This window comes from Bufo gargarizans, chromosome 1 (genome assembly GCF_014858855.1).
Source record: "Bufo gargarizans isolate SCDJY-AF-19 chromosome 1, ASM1485885v1, whole genome shotgun sequence".
Lineage (NCBI taxonomy): Eukaryota > Metazoa > Chordata > Amphibia > Anura > Bufonidae > Bufo > Bufo gargarizans.
In genome coordinates, this window is record NC_058080.1 from 657,916,144 (window position 1) to 657,936,108 (window position 19,965).

Consider the following 19,965-nt stretch of genomic DNA (forward strand, 5'->3'; position numbering starts at 1 on the left):
CTCTGAATGGGCTTGCTTATTCTCTCTACAGGTAAGATCACCGCACGGGACACGGACAACAGACCTGAGCTTCAGTCAGTAGATGGTGATGGAAATCTTAAAGAGCCCCTTGCTGAAAAGAAGACCAGAGTGCAACAAAATAAACCTAATTACAAAGAATCTGAATTGGACGATGATGAAGATGATGGTAAATATGCATTGTAGCTACCGTTGCACATTCGTGCAGCAGTATCAGCGCACAAAGAGAGATCACCCCCCACATCTGAATGTGGTGACCAAGTATGGGGCTGAAAGGGAAAAGGTTGAGTGACATCAGCAAAGCTGTCGCCCGAAGTGTCCCTTTCAGTAGAATACTATGGACAGCATTCTGCAGATCCAAAGTGCTTCATGTCAGGTTGGATACGGATATGGGCACTGCGCTGGTGACATTAATCAGAATGTATTTTTGTTCTCCTGTAGCAGACTTGGACATAACCGAAGAGTTTGAGCCTGATGATGTAGACCTGCCTTGTAAAGCCGGGGAAGCTGATGTCTCCTCTCAGTCGGTGGCTGTTACATGTGAAGAGGAAACCTCACTAGTACTCTTTACTGAAGAGAGCGACTGCCAGTCAGGACTCGAGGATCTATCTGGGTATGTTGAATACTGAAAGCATTCTGAAGAACTGTGCATTGTGCTATTTCTCTGTTATTCCACCTAGAAATTTATGAATTATGGTAATTGTAAGCTGGGTGTTACTAGTTAGGGCTGTGTCTCCCAGATAACACCAATTATGTAACAGCCTCTTTATGTATGCACAAGCAGGGCAGCTATGGACACGGAGGTAACTGCACAGGTAATGTGAAGGCTGCATCCATTAAAGGGGTTATCCCTTGACTAATGTAAAAACTGATAATCTGACATCCTATCATACAGGACAGTCTCTTTCTAACAAAGCTAGAACCAGCCCTGTACCTCACATGGATCCAGAGATCTCCACATTCATTGCTCTGCTAGATTTATATCAAGCTGACTGCTCAAGGGGAGTGTCTTTCCGCTGCAGCTCAGGGGGCGTGTCCATGCTCTACCTATCACAGCTCAGGAGGCAGTTGATTGATGGAACTGAGCATGTGCGGCCTTCTCAGTGAGCAGGTCAAAGAAATAAGGAAAAAAAAGGCGGTGGTGCTATACAGATACATTGTATTGAATAACTCAGTGGCTATGCTAAAGTTTTAATTACATGCAATTGCAAAAATATTCAGATCCAGGTGCTGGTTTGAAAACTGTAGGTGGGACAACCACTTTAAGCTATATTGCAAAAGTGGTATCTGTACAAGTGCTGTACATGAGGTCTTTACTCTGCTGTCAGTAGCTAAGGGAAGGGGCAGCGCAAGCGATTTTAATGTATTTCCCTATAGCTTTCCTGCTGCCCCAGTGCCCTATTGCTGCCTACAGTAGAAAACAGTTCACGATGCCATTTATTCACCCAAATTTGAAAGTTCTTACCCGCTTCACTTAGGGCAAATTGGTATATTTGACAAAAAGTAGTAGCTGTTTTTCACCACCATTCATGAAGAATTTCTCTATTACGCTTCAAGCCTGCTTCACAGTCTAAGTGAGGTCAAAGACGCTGCGTCACAACCCTCCGATGTGTCTCTGGTTGGAGAAGCTGAGCCCATGATAGATGTCCCCCAGGAAGAAACCAGCCTCCCTGCGTGTAAAACGGTGAGTGTTCAATATATCTTACTACGACTTTATTACTAATATTCAGTTTGTTACTGTTCATGAACCAAATCTTCTCACCCTTTCTGATGAGGAAAAACTATTGTGAGGGAAGGCATACGGTCAGCCATTTTGTAGATGTATTCATTTTGTATGGATCTGATAAAATCTTTAACATGTACTTAGATCGGAGGGGGATTGTGAAAGAAATCCATGTTGTATCCCGTGGAAGAAAGCGTATAAGTTCCACAGTGCGCCCCCTACTGCCCTCTATGCTAATCCTTGTATCTCTAACTAGACATACTAACTCCAGACTTGTAGGGTAGACCAGCTCACCTGCCACATGTAGAGGAAGTCCTTGGGTGCACAGGAAACCATGGTGAGACCTCTTGAGACAAGGGTAAAAGAGAAAAACAATCCAGCACTCCTGTAATTTTTTAGCCGTCGGTTCTTTTATTGCGGTGATTAAAAATTCGTACAGTGGTACAACCTCCATTAGTGTCATTCGCAGTCTACGCGTTTCGAACTAAGCACTTCTTATTCCAATGGAGTCATGAATAAGAACTGCTTAGTTTGAAACGCGTAGACTGCGAATGACACTAATGGAGGTTGTACCACTGTCTGAATTTTTATCACTGCAATAAAAGGACCGACTGCTCAAAAATGACAGGAGTGCTGGATTGTTTTTCTCTTTTATCCTTGTTTCAAGATACTAACTCGAGGACCGAATGTTTTTGTCGCCACTCACTGCTTTTTGTGATAAGATGTGTGTGTATATATGTATATTCACCGCTCACTACAATAAAGAAGGAAGTCCTTACGAGGAACACACCTTGTATGTGTCTCTGTGTGATTACCCGAGTCGGCTCAACTTCAGAACTAGTGTTGAACAAAGCAGCGCTTTGGATCGTAGATTCAAACGTATCGGCTTCGCAGAGGTGAAATTTGTTATGTCCGAAGACTTTGATTGTTTAACTCAAAAAACGGTTTTAAAACTGGAATCCGAAGTTTGCTTCGGTACCCAGGTTTCAAGTTGAATAAGCGAAGTCTGAAGTTATTCAGCGAAGTCTTGGTAGACTTCGGACATAAAAAATATCACCGCCGTGAAGCTCTTACGTTTGAATGCTGCACGGAGACTGGTCTCTCTACAGCATTCAAATGATGTTTAGAGTAAAGCGACTTTGAATCTATGATCCGAAGCTTCGCTCAACACTATTCAGAACCATTAGAACACTGCATCACATCAGATCAATGTCGACCACAATTTCTTTCTGGACTCCACATTTTCCCATTGTAGTTAGCATTAGGTAGTCCCTAGATCAGGCTTCCTCAAATTGCGGCCCTCCAGCTGTTGTAAAACTACAACTCCCACAATGCCCTGCGCTGTAGGCTGATAGCTGTAGGCTGTTCTGGCATGCTGGGAGTTGTAGTTTTGCAACAGCTGGAGAGCCGCAGTTTGAGGATTCCTGCCCTAGACTCTTTCCTTAATAAGGACTGTGAACATTGGTGTTTCTATAAACAAGCACCACCAGCTGAGGTGGCCAAGCTGGTCCTCTACCTAGTTGTACACATGAAGACCAGCCTGGCCCCAGTCTCTCATTTCTGATTAACCTATACAAGCTAATACTTATTATTTTCCAGGTTGACAGTCCAGATGCTGGAAGTGGACAGGTTGATGAACAGGATTCAGAACATAAGGATAAGTGAGTGACTGTTCAAGTTCTCTTTTTTTTTTTTTTTTTTCATTTTTAGAACTCCTCTCAATTGGCTTGAGCCGTACTTTTATTTATTTCACATTTTTTCAGGCAAAAAGTGCCTCAAGGACGCAGAGTGCGACCTGCTCCAAACTTATCCAGAGCTTCTGTGAAGAAGGTGTCTGCTGAAGAGCAAAGTGATACCAAACAGCAGACTGAGCGCAGTGATGATGTAGAGGTTGGGAAGGTACTTTCTAGATACTTCAGAATTTATAAATTTTTCTGCATACACTGACAAGCCTCTTCCAGTACTAGATTAACCTGTTAATACAGTTGATTTACACTTTCTTTTTCAGAGTGATGAGAAAATAGTACAGGAAGGTGTCTTGAGTGTGGACCCACTGATGGAAACAGATAAAGCAGCGAAGTAAGGTCAAAAAATACAAATGTTCAACATATCTCACACATACTATGCTTAACCACTTCATGACCACCCATAGACTATAAACATCCTATGGGCGGTTGTTTAACTATGAATGGATGTTTTAGAACGTCAATTCAGAGCTGGCAGCTGCACGCTAATCGTGCAGCTGCTGAGCGGGGGTGATCCGCTGTCAGTAACAGCAGGGCACCCCAGAGAGAAGGCAGGGACAGTTTCCAGGTGTCCCTGCCTTCTAGATCGCTGTATACACAGCGCTCAGCGAGTGCTGTGTATACAGATCAGGGAGCGCTATGCACTTCCTGTCCCAGCCCGGTGGTCATGTGACCACCGGGGGAGTGCAGGAGCTGTCGGGTCTTTCATGAACCTCGATCAGCCCTGCACTGAGGCTGTACACCGCTGTTCAGCCTCTCTGGGGGGTGTATTTCCCCTGTAACTTGGGCTACTATGTCCGCCCCAGTTACAGGAAAAATCACTAGTGAAAAAAAAAAAAAGTGAAGTTAAATGTCACCCAGAGGTCTTGTATGATCTTATGGGGGACGCAAAGTGTAAAATAAAAAAAATGAAGTGTTTTATAAAAAAAAAAAAAAGGTATCACATGTAACCCCCAAAAAATGCCCAATTAAGTAATAAGAAATAAAAAAAAAATTTAAATAGAAAAAGAAATTATGAAATAGACATATTTGGTTTTGCCGCGTCCGTGACGACCGGCTCTATAAATATATCACATGGTCCACCCTGTCTGATAAACACCATAAAAAAAACAAAAACACCTTACATCACAAAAATTTGAATTACCGTATAAGTGATCAAAAAGCCGTATGTCCCACAAAATGGTACCATAAAACAGTCACCTCATCCCGCAAAAAATGAGCCCCTACCTAAGAAAATCGCTCAAAAAAAAAAAAAAACTATAGCTCTCAGAACATGGAGACATCAAGACATCTTTTTTTTTTTTTTGTTTCAAAAATGCTATTATTGTGTTAAAGTGAAATAAATAAAGTTATACATATTAGGTATCTCCGCGTCCGTAACAACCAGCTCTATAAAAATATCACAACTTGCAGGATGACAGGCCGAACTGGATGGACAAATGTCTTTCTTCGGCCTTATGTACTATGTTACTATGTTACTATGACCTAACCCCTCAGATGAACACTGTAAAAAAAAAAAAAAAAAAAAAAAAAAAAAAAAAAAAACGGTGCCAAAAAAAGCCTTTTTTTTTTTGTCACCTTACATCACATAAATTGTAACATCAAGTGATCAAAAAGGCATATGCCCCCCCAAAATAGTACCAATCAAACCATCACCTCATCCTGCAAAAAATTAGATCCTACCTAAGACAATCGGTCAAAAAATAAATAAAAATGACTCCCACAATAAAACTGCTATTATTGTGTTAAAGTGAAATAAACAAAAAAGTTTACATATTAGGTATTGCCGCGTCCATAACGACATGCTCTATAAAAATATCTCATGACCTAACCCCCTCAGGTGAACACCGTAAAAAAAAAAAGGGCCAAAAAAGCAATTTTTTCCCCTCACCGGCCTTGGTAACTATTGGAGGGGTGAGAGGCCTATCGCCATGTATACTTATACAAAATGCCATGAAAAAAAATTGTGTTTTTCAGGGAAAGCCTAAAAAAGCGAGATGCAGAATATGCTATATGTAGATATTCCCTGGCTTCTGATTATGAAAAAAGGCTATGCCAGACCTGCATTGATAAAATGGTGGTGGAGGAGTCACCATCATTTTATAAAATGTCTTCAGTCACTGGTCAAATCCGAAATTGACTCGTCCCTGGCTTCAAGAAAAATCTGTAAATCTAAGGAACAGAGGCCTAGGAAAACGCAGGCTTTGAGTAATGTTTCCTTATATTCAAAAGAGGGGGAAAGGGGGAAGATTTCCAATCCTTGGAGAATCTTTATTTGGACGACTCATCTTACTCTTCTGGAAATCAAGTGAAGGTTATAGGAAGGCCCTTTTTTTCAATTGAGGATGTAGATCGTTTATTAAAAGCGGTTAAATCAACTTTGGGAATAGAAGATGCTAAAGAACCCAAATCAGTCCAGGTTATAATGTTTGGCGGCCTAAAAACAGAAATGTTTCCCGGTTCATAAAAATGTGTTGGCATTAATTAAAGGGAAATGGTCTTCACCGCGGCGAGATGACGTGAACACAGCACGTCTCGCTCTCCCGCGCCGGCCTCTTCCCCTCAGGCTCCCGACTCACCCGATCAGCTGACTAGCTGATGTTGCGTTGAAGTATTGAGCGGCGCTCCGCGCTGGACGCGGCTCCTGGATCCTGGATCATCTCATCTGCGGCTCATCGGTGGTTGCCGGACGTGCTGACCCTCCGTTGCTCTTTTTTCGCTTCCAGTCCTCCCTCCTGTTCGTGTCTGATTTCAGCTGCTTCACTGCCCCAGGAACATCCTCTCTCCTTCCCTCGTCGGCTGGCTTGCTTGCTCGGCCCTTGCCTCCCGTCTGCTTCCTGCCTTTGGATCCGGAGGTCTTACCGCTTTGCCTACGGCTTCTCCTCTACTGTTTGCCTGCCTGTAACCTGGACTGTCGGCCATTCCTGGACCCCTGGACACGTGAGAACATAGCCTTGGTTGACTTTATTTTTTACATAGCGCTGGTTTCTGTGTTGCTGTGCTGCTGGGAGGACGTATTTTTATTTTTTTTTTTTTTTTTTTTTTTTTTTGCCTTGCCTTGTTTTTTCCTGTTTTCCTTCTGCGGGGTTAGATAGGGGGTGAGGAAGCGGTTAAAAGGGGGGAAAATAAGGCGATAAGGAAGCTATAAGGAGGTTTAAAGGAGAACATAAGCTGGGAAAAAGAAAGAAGCAGCGGGGTGTGAAAACAACAAACAGGAGAAAAAAAAGGGAAAAAAAAAAAAAAGGGGGGGGAACATAAATAAACTGGAAATTAATAAAAAAGGGAGAGAGCGAACGGGGGAAAGAAGGGAAGAGAATGGCCCCAAAGCGACGATCAGTGGACTCCTCGACAACTAAATTGGGGTCAAAAACACCAGAAAATAAGATCGATAAGTTTTTGAAATCACCATTCCCTATTGAAAAAAATCCACCTAAAGTTAAAACCTCTGCTAATGTGAAGAAAAATGTTAAAACGCCCCAGTTTGAGGAACCCTCTGAAGACGGATCAATGGAGGCTGACCAGGAGGCGGTAGAGGAGGGATCTCCAGCACAAACGCGAACAGAATATGATCCATCGGTATTAGATAAGATCCTTTCCGCCGTGGAAAACAACGGCTCCCTGGTGCAGGGGATGTCCACTCAATTGGGTTCAGTACAGAGCGATATCACCCTAATCAGGGAAGACTTAGTAAAGATCCGTGATCGAGTTCTCAATGTGGAAAAAACTGCTGCTTCATTGCAAACCGAGATTGCCACATTAAAATCCCAATCTCTGCTTCTCGCCTCAGAAAACCTAGTGATACAACATAAGCTGGAGGATCTTGAGAATAAGTCAAGGCGAAATAATGTCCGTATAATTGGCTTCCCAGAAGGGGCTGAGGGCCGGCAGTTAGAGGAGCAACTCAAAGATGTCGTTATACATAATCTAGGCAGCGAGAATTTTTCTCCCATGTTTCAAATAGAAAGAGCTCATCGAATTCCAGGAGGAAAATCTATTCCAGGGAGGCCACCGCGTACAATTTTAATGAAACTTTTATTGTCCGTTGATAGAGATATGATATTAAGAAGAGCTAGAGAATGTACTCCCATTGAATATCAGGGCTCTAGGTTGCTCTTTTTTCCTGACTTTGCTCGTCAGACTCAGGAAAAGAGACGCAATTTTATAGAGATAAAGAAGCGCTTGGCGCTAAAGGATATCAAATATTCTCTACAGTATCCAGCGAAATTAAGAGTGATCTATAATGGGACTTCCCTGTTTTTCGAGACACCACAACAAGCGTTAGACTGGATTGATCAAACGGGCATCTGAAATTGCGTAATATTATGTTTGAAGGGATGCTGGGGGGTGGGGCTTGGCTGGGGGAGAGCGGCCGGAGGTTAGAGGTTCGCTGATTAGATCGGGCGGATCAATGGAGAAGGGGTTGGGGGGTGGGGGGGGGTTGGGAACTCACCTTGCAGGCTGGGTTTTTTTTTTTTTTTTTTTTTTTTTTGTTTGATTGATGTCTATTAGAATTGTATCTTGGAATGTCAGAGGGCTCGGGGAAAGGGTTAAAAGGCAAGCTATTATGGATGCAGTAAAGAGATACCTTCCAGCAATTATATGCATAGTAGAAACTCATCTTACTAAAGAAACCCTGCGCCGTCTGACGACGGGATGGCATTCCCAGTCTTATCACTCCACTTTTAGCGGATCTTCTAGGGGCGTTTCAGTCCTGATCCATAATTCTGTAGATTTTATCCTCATAAAATCTCATATAGATGATCAGGGCAGATTCATTTTTCTACATGGTAAGCTGTATGGCCATAGTTACATTCTGGCCTTCTTCTACATTCCCCCTCCATTCTCAATGTATCCCTTGACTCAGCTATTGCTTTTTGCCGAAAATAGATCAGAATGCCGGTTAATCCTGATGGGGGACTTCAATGCGGTTATGGACCCCAATAAGGATAGACTTACGTTAGATGCAGACCGGGGGAGGAACCCCTGCAACTCCTTGCTGCCCCAGTTCTGTTTAGAGGTAGGAGTGGTAGATATATGGGAATACCTCGGCGGAGGAAAGAGAGTATACTCCTGTGTCAGCAGGGGGGGGAGAGCAATGTCTCGGATTGATTTAGCACTCACTAATGAGAGCAATTTGAGCAACATCAGCAAGATCCGATATGGAGTACGAACCGTTTCGGACCACTCACCCGTACTAATTGAGGTTCGCACTGGGGAGAATAAGGACATAAGGGGGCTAGGATTCAAGTTGAACCCATATTGGCTTGCCGTTATGGAGAATCCTCAGTCTATTACATTATTGATATCCTCCTTTTGGGAGGTAAATTTTCCCTCTGCCAACATCAATGGAGTATGGGACGCCTTGAAAGCGTATTTAAGAGGGGTCTTCATCAGTGAGATTGCTGCAGCAAGGCGAACATTTAGGGGTAAAGAGGAGGAACTGGCTAAGATCGCTATCCTTACCAATGAATGTTTTACCAGTCAACCCACGGAACACAACAGGGAAGAGATGCAGAAGGCTAGCTGTTGCTTGGAAAAGTATTTAGTAGAGAAAGCAAATCATAGAGTATTCTTTAAGGGGCTTAAATATTTCTCGGAGTCCGGACGTCCTGGTAAGCTCTTAGCAAGAATAATTTCTCAACAAGATAGGAAAAATCAATCCATCACTTTAATTCGAAACTTAGAGGGGGAAACTATAACAAATTTAGAGGGGATTAGGGATGCCTTCTTACAATATTTTGCTCAGATATATAGACCCCCTCTCGATACGACATCCGAACTGGCGATGCGATTCTTGGAGAAGATTCCACTTTCCACTTTGAATGAAGTTCAGGTGGAATTTTTGGAGGAGGATCTGTCTCTTTCTGAGTTGAAGGAGGCCTTGGGGTCTATCTCGGGGAGCTCATCGCCAGGGTTGGATGGCCTCCCATATGAAGTTTATCGTAGGTATGGTGAGACGCTCCTCCCCCAGCTACTTGAGGTGTTTTCCCAAGCGGCCCAGGGAGGGGGCTTGCCATGTTCTATGATGGAGGCTCTTATTGTTCTGGTTCCGAAAAAGGATAAAGACCCGGCAGAATTGAGCTCCTATAGACCAATTTCTTTATTAAATACCGATGTTAAGCTACTATCAAAAATTTTGGCTAGGAGGCTCTCGCGGGTTATTTCCACTATTATTCATCCAGATCAAAATGGTTTTATGCCAAGAAGGGGCACCCATCATAACTTGCATAGGTTATTTATGAATATTCAGTCCCCGGGGAGTGACGCCCGCTCCATCCTGTCGTTGGATGCTACTAAAGCCTTCGACAGGGTGGAGTGGACCTTTCTCTGGGAGGTGATGAAAAAAATGGGCTTTGGCCCAAGATTCTTGGCGATGGTACAGCTCCTATATAACTCCCCAGTCGCTAGGATAAGGATCAATGATATGATTACAGAGAGTTTTATATTAGGAAGAGGCACCCGTCAGGGTTGTCCTCTTTCCCCTCTGTTATTTAATATTTACATTGAACCCCTAGCGGCTAGTATTAGGCTGGATCCGAGGGTGGCCGGTTTTGGTACAATGGGGAATCAGGATCGAGTATCATTATATGCAGACGATATCTTGATTTTTATGCATCAGACAGATACGACTCTTCCTCGCATAATGGACCTGGTTGGTCTCTTTTCCGGTCCTTCCGGTCTCGAGATCAACTGGGATAAGACCGTTCTCCTCCCCATAGATGAACTGCGGGGCGAACGGTACAACCAGCTAACGATCTCAGATTCAATAAAGTACCTGGGTATAACAGTTTCTGCCAAACCACAGGAATATCTTCAACTCAATCTGCTCCCTCTGTTGATAAAGCTGAGGGTTAAAATAAAGATTTGGCAAAAAATTCTGTCGGCGAGAGCCGACAGAATTTCATTAATAAAAATGGTGGTGCTGCCCCAGGTTCTATACATCTTGCGCAACTCGCCTGTATGGATTGTAGATAAGTACTTTAGATTGATAGAGCGGATGCTTAATGACTTAATATGGGGGAGGAAGCGTGTGAGACTGAAGGTACTCTATTTTTCTATGCCCTATAATCGGGGAGGTCTTAACCTCCCCTACTTTAGGGGGTACTTTGTGGCCTCCCAACTCTGCTTGTTTAATGAATGGGAAAATAGCCAGTTCTGCAGCAGGGTGGTGAAAGACTCAGGCTTTGCAGATTTCTTTGCAGTACTTGAGTCTGACTATTTACTAAATGCAGTGAGTGGGTATACACTCTTCTGCAGAATGGCTATAAAGTCTTGGCGAATTATAAGGAACTGGTGTGGAGTTGGGGCATCACTTATTTGTACTCCATTGTGGCACAATCCAAAGCTTTTGAATTTAAATGACCTGAGTTGCAGCCAGTATTGGAGGACCAAGAATATTCAGTACCTGCATCAAGTGGTCAGTGGTGGACACATCTTGTCCCTTGCGGATTTAAAGCAAGGGGCAAATTTAGGTGAGGTGGCTTGGTATGCATATTTTCAATTAAGGTCAGCACTTTCTAGCACTGTGAATCGCTATCTTCTTATTATAGAAACTCCAGAATTTTTACACGATTTAATTTCCAAGAAAATTGTCACGAGAATTAAAGTATCTCACTGTTATAGACACTTAATGAAAAAGTTTTTTTCTGACGTTCTTTCACCAGGACAGAGAGCCTGGTCATCCTCGCTCTCAGCGACGGGCTCTCCGAACTGGGAGAATATAGGGGAAAGCTTAACATTGGTCTCGCACAATTTTAATCACATTGTGGTACAATTCAATATTTTGCACAAAATATATGTGACACCTATATGGTTATATAGGAGAGGACTTAGTACCTCCTCTGGCTGCCCACGCTGTGGTGAACCCGAGGCAGATCATCTACATCTGTTCTGGGATTGCCCAATGGTGAGCAGGTACTGGAGATCGGTTCAAACCAACCTGGCTCGTAAACTCAACATTGTGGTTCCCTTCACTCCCAGGATATGGGTTCTGGGAGATTTATCGGAGGTTAATTATCAACCCGCAAATGGTCGATTGTTGATTAAGGTGATGTTTCTGGCCAGGCTTCTCATTTCTAGAGCATGGTTTTGCCCCTCCGCTCCAGATTGTAATAACTGGTTGGGTCTGGTTGAGAAGGTGAAAAGTTACGAGAAGATCTTGCATAAACAACGAGGCTCCTACTTAAAGTGGGATAAATTGTGGAAAGACTGGGATATGATCAACTAATTTAAATATATATATATCTTTTTTTTTTTTTTTTTTTTTCTCTGCAAGGTGGGGGGAGGGGGGGGGGGGTATGGTAGGGGATTTGTTGGGGGAAGATCCAATTTGTCCGGCTTTTTGTTTGTATGCAATGTATTAATGCAGAATGTGAAGCTATAATGGAGCATCTTTTGAAATGCCGGGGGTTGGCAGGACTTACCGGCATTGGATATTGGTTAATTCTTGATTAATCTAAATTATGGACTAATATTCTGGTGAGGGTTCGGGGCTCAGGACCTTGGGGGGTCCGGGCATCGGGTGTGACCCGGGATGCGGCTTTTTCTCTTGGACGTGAGTTTCTACCACGGGCAGTGAGCTGACTCGGGTGTGGTTTGGGTCCCGTCATTTGTCCCTTCTTAATGAACTGGAGCTTATGCTGGGCACGGTTCTCTTAATGAGACAGTGCTGGCTGGTTACGTTTTTTTCTTGTCTTCTCAAGTGCTGGAGATTGTTGAGTGACACTTTGATTTGTGTCCTCTCTTCACGAGATACCGCGGTGAACCCATGCGAGTTATGCTTAAACAGGCTATTATCATTTAATCCAACTTTATGGGGATGAGGCAGGAAATCCTGGGAGTGGGTTTTATACCACTGGGATAGAAGACTGCTGGACCCCCTTTTGTTCTCCTCCGGTTCTATGGAAGGGTGCGATTAAAGATCGCTATGAGCCTGCCCCAGATGGGATAGGTGTGCATCAGAGGACTCGCCCCACGGGTCTTGGTCCTGTCCGTGGCGCTTGCTTACGTCTGAGAGAGGCCGTGGCAGGTGCGTGTTCGCTGCTTGGCGGGCCCCCCGGGCCTCGGGCCTATGCTCCCTCCCAGTATAGAGATAATTATAATAAATAAGATGTCTCCTTCTATCTGTAATTCTAAACCCTTCAATGCCGGGTGGGTCCTGCTTCCCCCTCAGGCAGAGAGACCTCTATCTGAGTTTGGTCAATATCTATTTAATTATGGGTATTTGCATGAAATCATATTTAACTATGCTTTATGGACTAGAACTGACGGACACTTGGATCTTATTGCATTGTAAATGGTATATTGTCATGTATCTTTTTGTATGATAACTAAAAAAAAAAAAAATAAAAAAAAAAAAAAAAAAAATTAAAGGGAAATGGGAAAAGACCTTACGAGGGTTTATAGTTCAAAAAATATAAAGAGAAAATATCCTTTTTCCGAAGAGGTTGCAGCTCCCTGGAAGAAAGCTCCTAAAATAGATGTAGCTATTTCCAAAATAGCTAAAAAGACATCCTTACCTTTTGGAGACATGGTATCATTAAAAGATCCCTTAGATAAAAAAGCTGACCGTTTTTTAAAGGGGGCCTGTGAAGCGTCTACATTAAAAGTTCAGGCTTTAGCACTATTGGGCGTTTTTAAAGAACAGATTGCAGCAAATCTTACGATTTTCAAAATCGGTCACTAAAACAGATTTGAAATTGTCCCTAAGAGTATCTCCTTTTGTTCTGAGTGCCCTTACTAAACTTCCTTTTGAACCTATTGAGCAAATTCCAATTAAGATACTGTCTCTTAAATTGTGTCTCTTAGTGGCTCTTACCTCAGCTCGTAGAATTGGTGAGCTTCAGGCGATCTCTATTAATGCACCTTACACTACCTTTTTAGATGATAGGGTTGTTATCAGACCTGACCCTGCTTTTGTTCCAAAAGTGCCCACTAGGTTTTATAGGTCTCAGGAGATTATCCTTCCATCTTTCTTTGAGAACAACCGCAGAGGAGGAAAAAGCTTTCCATTGTCTAGATGAATTGTTAGAGAAAGCAGCGGACAAAAAGAAGAAATTTCCTGTACAAAATTGATTTTCCTCCAGAGGAAGATTTAGTCGGTCCTTTCGTTCCTTTCAAACCCATAGAGAAGGCGAGAAAAGAGACATGGACTTTAAACCTAGATCCCAAAGAGGGGGGAGAGGTTTCTTCTTTAACAAATCCTTTAGAGACGAGAAAATAAAAAGTCAACAATGACGCCAGGTGCCATGTGTGGGGAAGATTAAAATGTTTCTTCCTGCATGGAAGCTAATCTCCAGGAGTCCTTGGATTTTAGACACTTTAAGTCAGGGACTAAAACTGGAATTCCGCTTTCCACCTCAGTCAAGATTCCTAATAACAAAATCCACCTGGATGGAAGAGAAATCTATAGTATCAGAAGTTCTATCCCTAAAGGAGAAAAATGTATTGGTACCAGTACCAAAGTGTCAGGAAGTAGAAGGTTTTTACTCGCCTCTTTTTCTAATAAAAAAAACAGACTGGTCTTACAGAACCATTATAAATTTGAAAAAGCTAAATTGGTTCTTGCTGGTAAAAAGATTAAAAATGGAGACTATAAAATCCAGTGATAAATCGTTTTTGTTTCCAGTGTGCTTCATAGCAGTGTTAGACTTAAACAATGCTTATTATTATGTCCCTATACATCAGGAGCATCAAAAGTATTTACGGGTAGCAGAGGAGATAAAATGGGTCATCAACCGCATGCAATTCCAGGCCCTTCCCTTCGGGTTATCAATGGCTTCCAGGATTTTCACCAAAGTGGTGTCAGAAATGTCAGCTCACATTCGAGAAAAAGACATACACTTTATCCCATATCTAGACTATTTTTTTAATTTATAGCAGATTTCTCAGGGAGAATGGAGACCTAACTCCGAAAATATTCAGGAAGATGGCGAACAGTTGGGGTCTTCCGTGTGTAGACCTTTTCGCTACGATTCAGAACAGAAAAGTGAAGAATTTTTTCTCCCTGTCCCCGGAAGGTTTCCCCTGTGGTGTAGATGCTTTTCTCCACAGGTGAGATTTTCCACTAGCTTATGCCTTCCCCTTTATTCCCTGGGTTTTAAAAAAGATAAGGGAGGATCGAGCGAGGGTCATTCTAATAGCTCCATTTTGGCCCAAGAGACCATGGTTCACTTGGTTAAGGAAGTTGTCAGTGATGGATCCATGGGTTCTCCCAGCAACCCACGACCTTCTTTCTCAGGGGCAGGTGTTTCCCCCTTAGGTAGACAATCTCAATCTAACAGCCTGGAATGTAAAAAAACGAGTTTTTAGCTAGAGGAGGTTTTTCTGAGGAATTAATAAATACTCTCTTGAAAAGTAGGAAGAAGGCGTATGCCCCCCAAAATAGTAACAATCAAACAGTCACCTCATCCTGCAAAAAATGAGACCCTAACTAAGACAATCAGTCAAAAAATAAAAAAGTTATGTCTCTCAGACTATGGAGACAGTAAAATATAATTTTTTTTTTGTTTCAAAAATGCTATTATTGTGTAAAGCCTAAATAAATAAAAAGTATACATGTTAGGTATTGCCACATCTGTAATGATCTGCTCTATAAAAATGTCACATGACCTAACCCCTCGGGTAAACGCTGTAAAAATAAATAAAAACTGTGCTAAAACAACCAATTTTTTGGTCACCTTGCCCCATAAAGTGTAATAATGAATGATCAAAAAATCATATGTACCCAAAAATGGTACCAATAAAAAGACTACTCTTCCTGCAAAAAAACGAGTCCCTGCACAAGATGATTGGCAGAAAAATAAAAAAGGCGTTCAGAAAATGGAGACACAAAAACATAGTTGGTTTTCAAAAATGCTTTATTATGTAAAACTCTAACAAAGAAAGTAAGTAGACATATTTGATATTATTGCATCCGTAACAACCTACTCTATAAAAATAGCACATGATCTAACCTGGCAGATGAATGTTGTAAAAAATAAAAACGGTGCCAAAACAGCCATTTTTTGGGTTACCTTGCTTCACAAAAAACTTAATATGGAGCAATTAAAAATCATATTTACCCCAAAATAGTACCATTAAAACTGGCACCTTATCCCCTAGTTTCAGGGGGGCTTCAAATGGGACATGACATCTAAAAACCATTTCGGCAAAATCTGCCTTCCAAAAACCCATATGGCGCTCCTTTTCTTCTTCGCCCTGCCGTGTGCACTTACATCAGTTTACGACCACATGTGGGGGTTTTTTACAGCACGCCTAATCTTTTGGAGTGAAATCTGTGGCTCAGTCTGCATCTCAATAAGCAATAACATTTGCATGTAATCTAATAGTGAAGGATGCTGTGATCTGGAATCTGAATGCTATTATTTTATTACCTGCTCATAACATTGTACAAATAATATACAGTATTTCCCTGAATAGCCATGTATCGTTTCTGCCCTCTTCTTTGTGCCTTTCTTCTGTAGTTATGCTGTCAAATATCCAGATGAATAAATCTCATGAGTAGGTCTGTGTATATAACGGTTAATGAGTTTCCATCCTCCGCTGTGCATTCATATTACTTTCTCTTGATTAGTTTGGGAGAAGAACCCAATACACCACTGAAACCCTCAGTATTATTGAAAGGCCGATTTCAGAGGCCAAGGCCAAATCTCGGTCGAGCAGCAGCCAAGAGAGACAGGCTGACCTCACCAGAAGAGCCAAAGAACATGCCTGAGGGAGAGGCCTGTGTGGAGAGCGCTTCAGAACCTGATGACACCACCTCAAATGTAAGGCTCTGGAAACATTTAGCAATTTAATGTTACTTGTGGATAATTAAAGTACGCTCCTGGTATGCCCACGCTGTAATTTGGCGAGTGCAGACTTGATCCACCTCATGTGGAATTGCCCGCGCTTAAAGGGAGTCTTTCACCTAATCTGAGCGTTTTAGACCGCTCAGATCAGGTTATAGACTCTTTAACCCTCATTACGATCATACCTTTCTCTTACGTGTCTCTCGCCCAGATAATGAAAATAACACTTTTTAAACTTATGCAAATTACCTTCTGAAGGTGCCCAGGGGCGGCGTTACTGGGCGATGTGCCCAGAAAAACACACCTCCAGCTGGCGGACATCACGAGCGGCACCAGAGGACGGCGGGCTGGGAACTGGCCCGCACCTGCGCACTGCTCTGCCCATTATGGGCAGAGGAACATCCTTTCATATTGCGCATGCGCCGGCCGGCTGTCTTTAGTTGGCCGGCGCATGCGCAATATGAAAAGCTGTTCATCTGCCCATAATCGGCAGAGCAGTGCGCAGGTGCGGGCCAGTTCCCAGCCCGCCGTCCTCTGGTGCCGCTCGTGACGTCCGCCGGCTGGAGGTGTGTTTTTCTGGGCACATCGCCCAGTAACGCCGCCCCTGGGCACCTTCAGAAGGTAATTTGCATAAGTTTAAAAAGTGTTATTTTCATTATCTGGGCGAGGGACACATAAGAGAAAGGTATGATTGTAATGAGGGTTAAAGAGTCTATAACCTGATCTGAGCGGTCTAAAACGCTCAGATTAGGTGAAAGACTCCCTTTAAGGAGGTACTGGGATGGAGTAGTGGAACTTATCAATAGGGTGTATAGCATTAGATTGGAGGCTAGCTCACTGACTTGTCTATTGGGATTGGTGAAAATACCTAGGCACATGATGAAAAAGAAAATAGCGGTAATGAGAATTTTATATCAAGCAAGGAAATGCTTAGCGGCTCATTGGATAGATGAGATAGCCCCCGTGGTTCAGGAAGTGATAGATAGGGTGCATACTCTGGTTCGGCTGGAGGAATATGTGTATTTTACAGAGGAACTCAGCAAAAAAATTTGAGGCAATCTGGTCCTCGTGGATCTCCCACTTTGAACCGTCCTAATATATGTTAATGGAGGGAGAGCGGGCGGGTCAGAAGTGTGGGAGTTGGGTGTATGTGAGCGGGGTGAGGTACGAATGGGGGTATGTAAGGTGTGCGTGGAGTGGTATGTTAGAATGATTTTGAAATGCGAGAGCGTTCGGATGTCCTATAAGATGGTGTAGGAGACTATAATATGATTCTTTTGGATGGACTTGTCGATCAGTTATGGACTATGATATGCATCTTCTCAGTGACTGTGCCTTTGGTTGGGGGGGGGGGGCGTGGGATGGGGAGGGGGGGGGGGGTCACTATTGTTGTTTTTGTATAACAAAAATCTTGTAAAAGCAATAAAAATCATCTTATTTAAAAAAAGTACGCTCCTGACAAAGAAAATAAATACAGGTACCAAAAAGCAATGTCATGGCAGGGCTTCCAGCTGGCATTTTGTAGCAGGATAATGCTCAGCCACGCACAGCAAGGGTTTCCCAGGAATGTCTCCACCAGATTGACAGCCCTTCCTGGCTGCTCGATCAACAGATTTATCACCGATCAAGCATTTATGGCTCCAGTTGGGACGCCAGCTTCAGCACCCTATGAGTGTGCAGGATCTACAGGCCCAAATACATCTGAGCGCACATGTGCTGCAGGATACCATACAGAACCTGTAGCCGCTGTGCCCAAATGTATCTCATCCCGTATCCAGGCTATAGGTGGCCCAACAGAGTGATAGAACCTCCTTTGAAATGTACAGTTTTCCCCAATAAACATCTCGTTTCACTCTACTATTGTAACCACTTACATATATCATGATCATATTCTCACATATGAAGTAATTCCAACTACTTCTTCTTGGCGCTTTGTTTTTTGTCGATGTGTGTATATCCACGGAAGGTAAAAATATTTGCAGCTCTTGATCTTTTTTTTTTTTTTTTCGGTGAAATGCTGGCAGAACCATGAGATTGTGGGGAAGACTAAATTAACATTTTGATCCTATTTTGTTTCTCTTTGTTGGTAGATACCAGTTAAAGAGGCAGAACCAAAGCCTTTGCTTGCAAAAAGTAATATGGGAAGTTCCATTACTGAAGAAGTTTCTATGACTTTGGAAAAACATGATGATGGAGGATTTCATGGGACATCTGTAGATTCTAACCCAACCATGTATGTTAATGCAATGTTCTGTACCCATCTTAGTCTACCCATACACATGAGATTAAATGGGTACTTCATCTTTACCCCTTTTCTTTAAGCGCCATCTGTCAACGGATTTCTATCTGTTACATGCGCACTTGGCAGCTGAAGGCATCTGTGTTGGTCCCATGTTCATATGTGCCCACATTGCTGAGAAAAATGATGTTTTATTATTTGCAAATGCGCCTCTAGGAGCAACATGGCGGTTGCTAATACACCTAGAGGCTCTGCTCTCTCTGCAACTGCCTTTGATTGACAGGACCAGGCAGTGCCAGGCACTGAAAACGTCATCACGTCTCGGCCTATCACTCAAAGTGGAGGCATTGTGCGGTTGCAGAGAGATATGATCCTCCACGTGTAACGGCAACGCTCCTGTTGCTCCTAGAAGCTTCTTTGTATATATAAAAGTTCCTTTTTCTCAGTAATGTGGGCACATATGGACATGGGACCAACACTGATGCCTTCAGCTGCCAAGTGCACATGTAACAGGTCAACCAGTGTCATAGATACAGATCTGCTGATAGATGCCCAATCATTCCTCAGGAATTCAGTTTTAATATATTATAAAAGGAAGGTGATGACCACTGTTTGTAGCACTGTACATAAATCTACACACAAAAAGGACGTCCTCTCTCCTGACTGGTCTGTTTTAGGAAATAGTTGTGTTCTCCATGAGGGAAGCATTACTGGGACATCGTACAAGTCTGCACTCTGCCGTATCTGTTATTCTTCATAGAAATTTATGAAGAAATTGACAGCTGGGTTTTACTAGTTGGGACATGGTTATATATAGTCTATTAATGTCCAATCCTTGCTGACAGTGGCAGATGATGCATGGATATAACTGATGGGGGGAATTGGTAACATTCAATTCAGTTCAATCAGAGAGACTTCACAATGCAAAGTTTGAAGGACATATTCCAGAATTGCTAGTACTTCGGGAATACAAGTAGTTACTAAACGCATGTGAGGAGAGGTGACTAGTTCTCTTTTAAATACACTTGCTGAGCTCAGACTGGGCGCTAGATAAAAGATGGTGGTTCTGTTTTTCAGGGCTGGTAAAGAGGAAAGTGCATCTGATGATAAAAAGGAGACCTCAAAACCAATTTTAACAAAGGGCAGATTTCAGAAACCAAAGCCAAATTTGAACAAATCTGTAACCAGATCGCCTGTGACTGCTCCACCGGAGCCTCCTGTGCAGAAGGAAGAGAAGAAACCTGGTGCGACATCCACTGACCATGTAAGAAAGCTGTAGTGCTCATCGAGTAACCATCTGCGGAGACCCCAGAAGAGTAATAAGTGAAGCTAAGGACCTTTGTCAGCCAGGACTAGGGATGTAGTTAGAAGTGGGACTTCCATATCAAGTATTAGTAGCATTAAAGGGGCTCTCCATAATTTTACAAGCGATGGCCTGTCCTCAGAACA

The 19,965-nt window shown here is 42.8% G+C and overlaps 1 protein-coding gene across 3 annotated transcripts in view; it reads left to right on the plus strand.

The window, feature by feature from the left end:
- The window catches only part of BDP1 (B double prime 1, subunit of RNA polymerase III transcription initiation factor IIIB), a 127,213-nt gene that overhangs the window by 41,737 nt on the left and 65,511 nt on the right, over positions 1 to 19,965 (plus strand). For all 3 annotated transcript variants that reach the window (XM_044276044.1, XM_044276043.1, XM_044276045.1), the window contains exons 11-19: positions 32 to 187; positions 460 to 631; positions 1,576 to 1,702; positions 3,341 to 3,402; positions 3,505 to 3,640; positions 3,750 to 3,820; positions 16,061 to 16,253; positions 18,368 to 18,510; positions 19,594 to 19,780. In XM_044276044.1, coding sequence (XP_044131979.1) covers positions 32 to 187; positions 460 to 631; positions 1,576 to 1,702; positions 3,341 to 3,402; positions 3,505 to 3,640; positions 3,750 to 3,820; positions 16,061 to 16,253; positions 18,368 to 18,510; positions 19,594 to 19,780 — 1,247 coding nt within the window. The remainder of the gene's footprint in view (positions 1 to 31; positions 188 to 459; positions 632 to 1,575; positions 1,703 to 3,340; positions 3,403 to 3,504; positions 3,641 to 3,749; positions 3,821 to 16,060; positions 16,254 to 18,367; positions 18,511 to 19,593; positions 19,781 to 19,965) is intronic.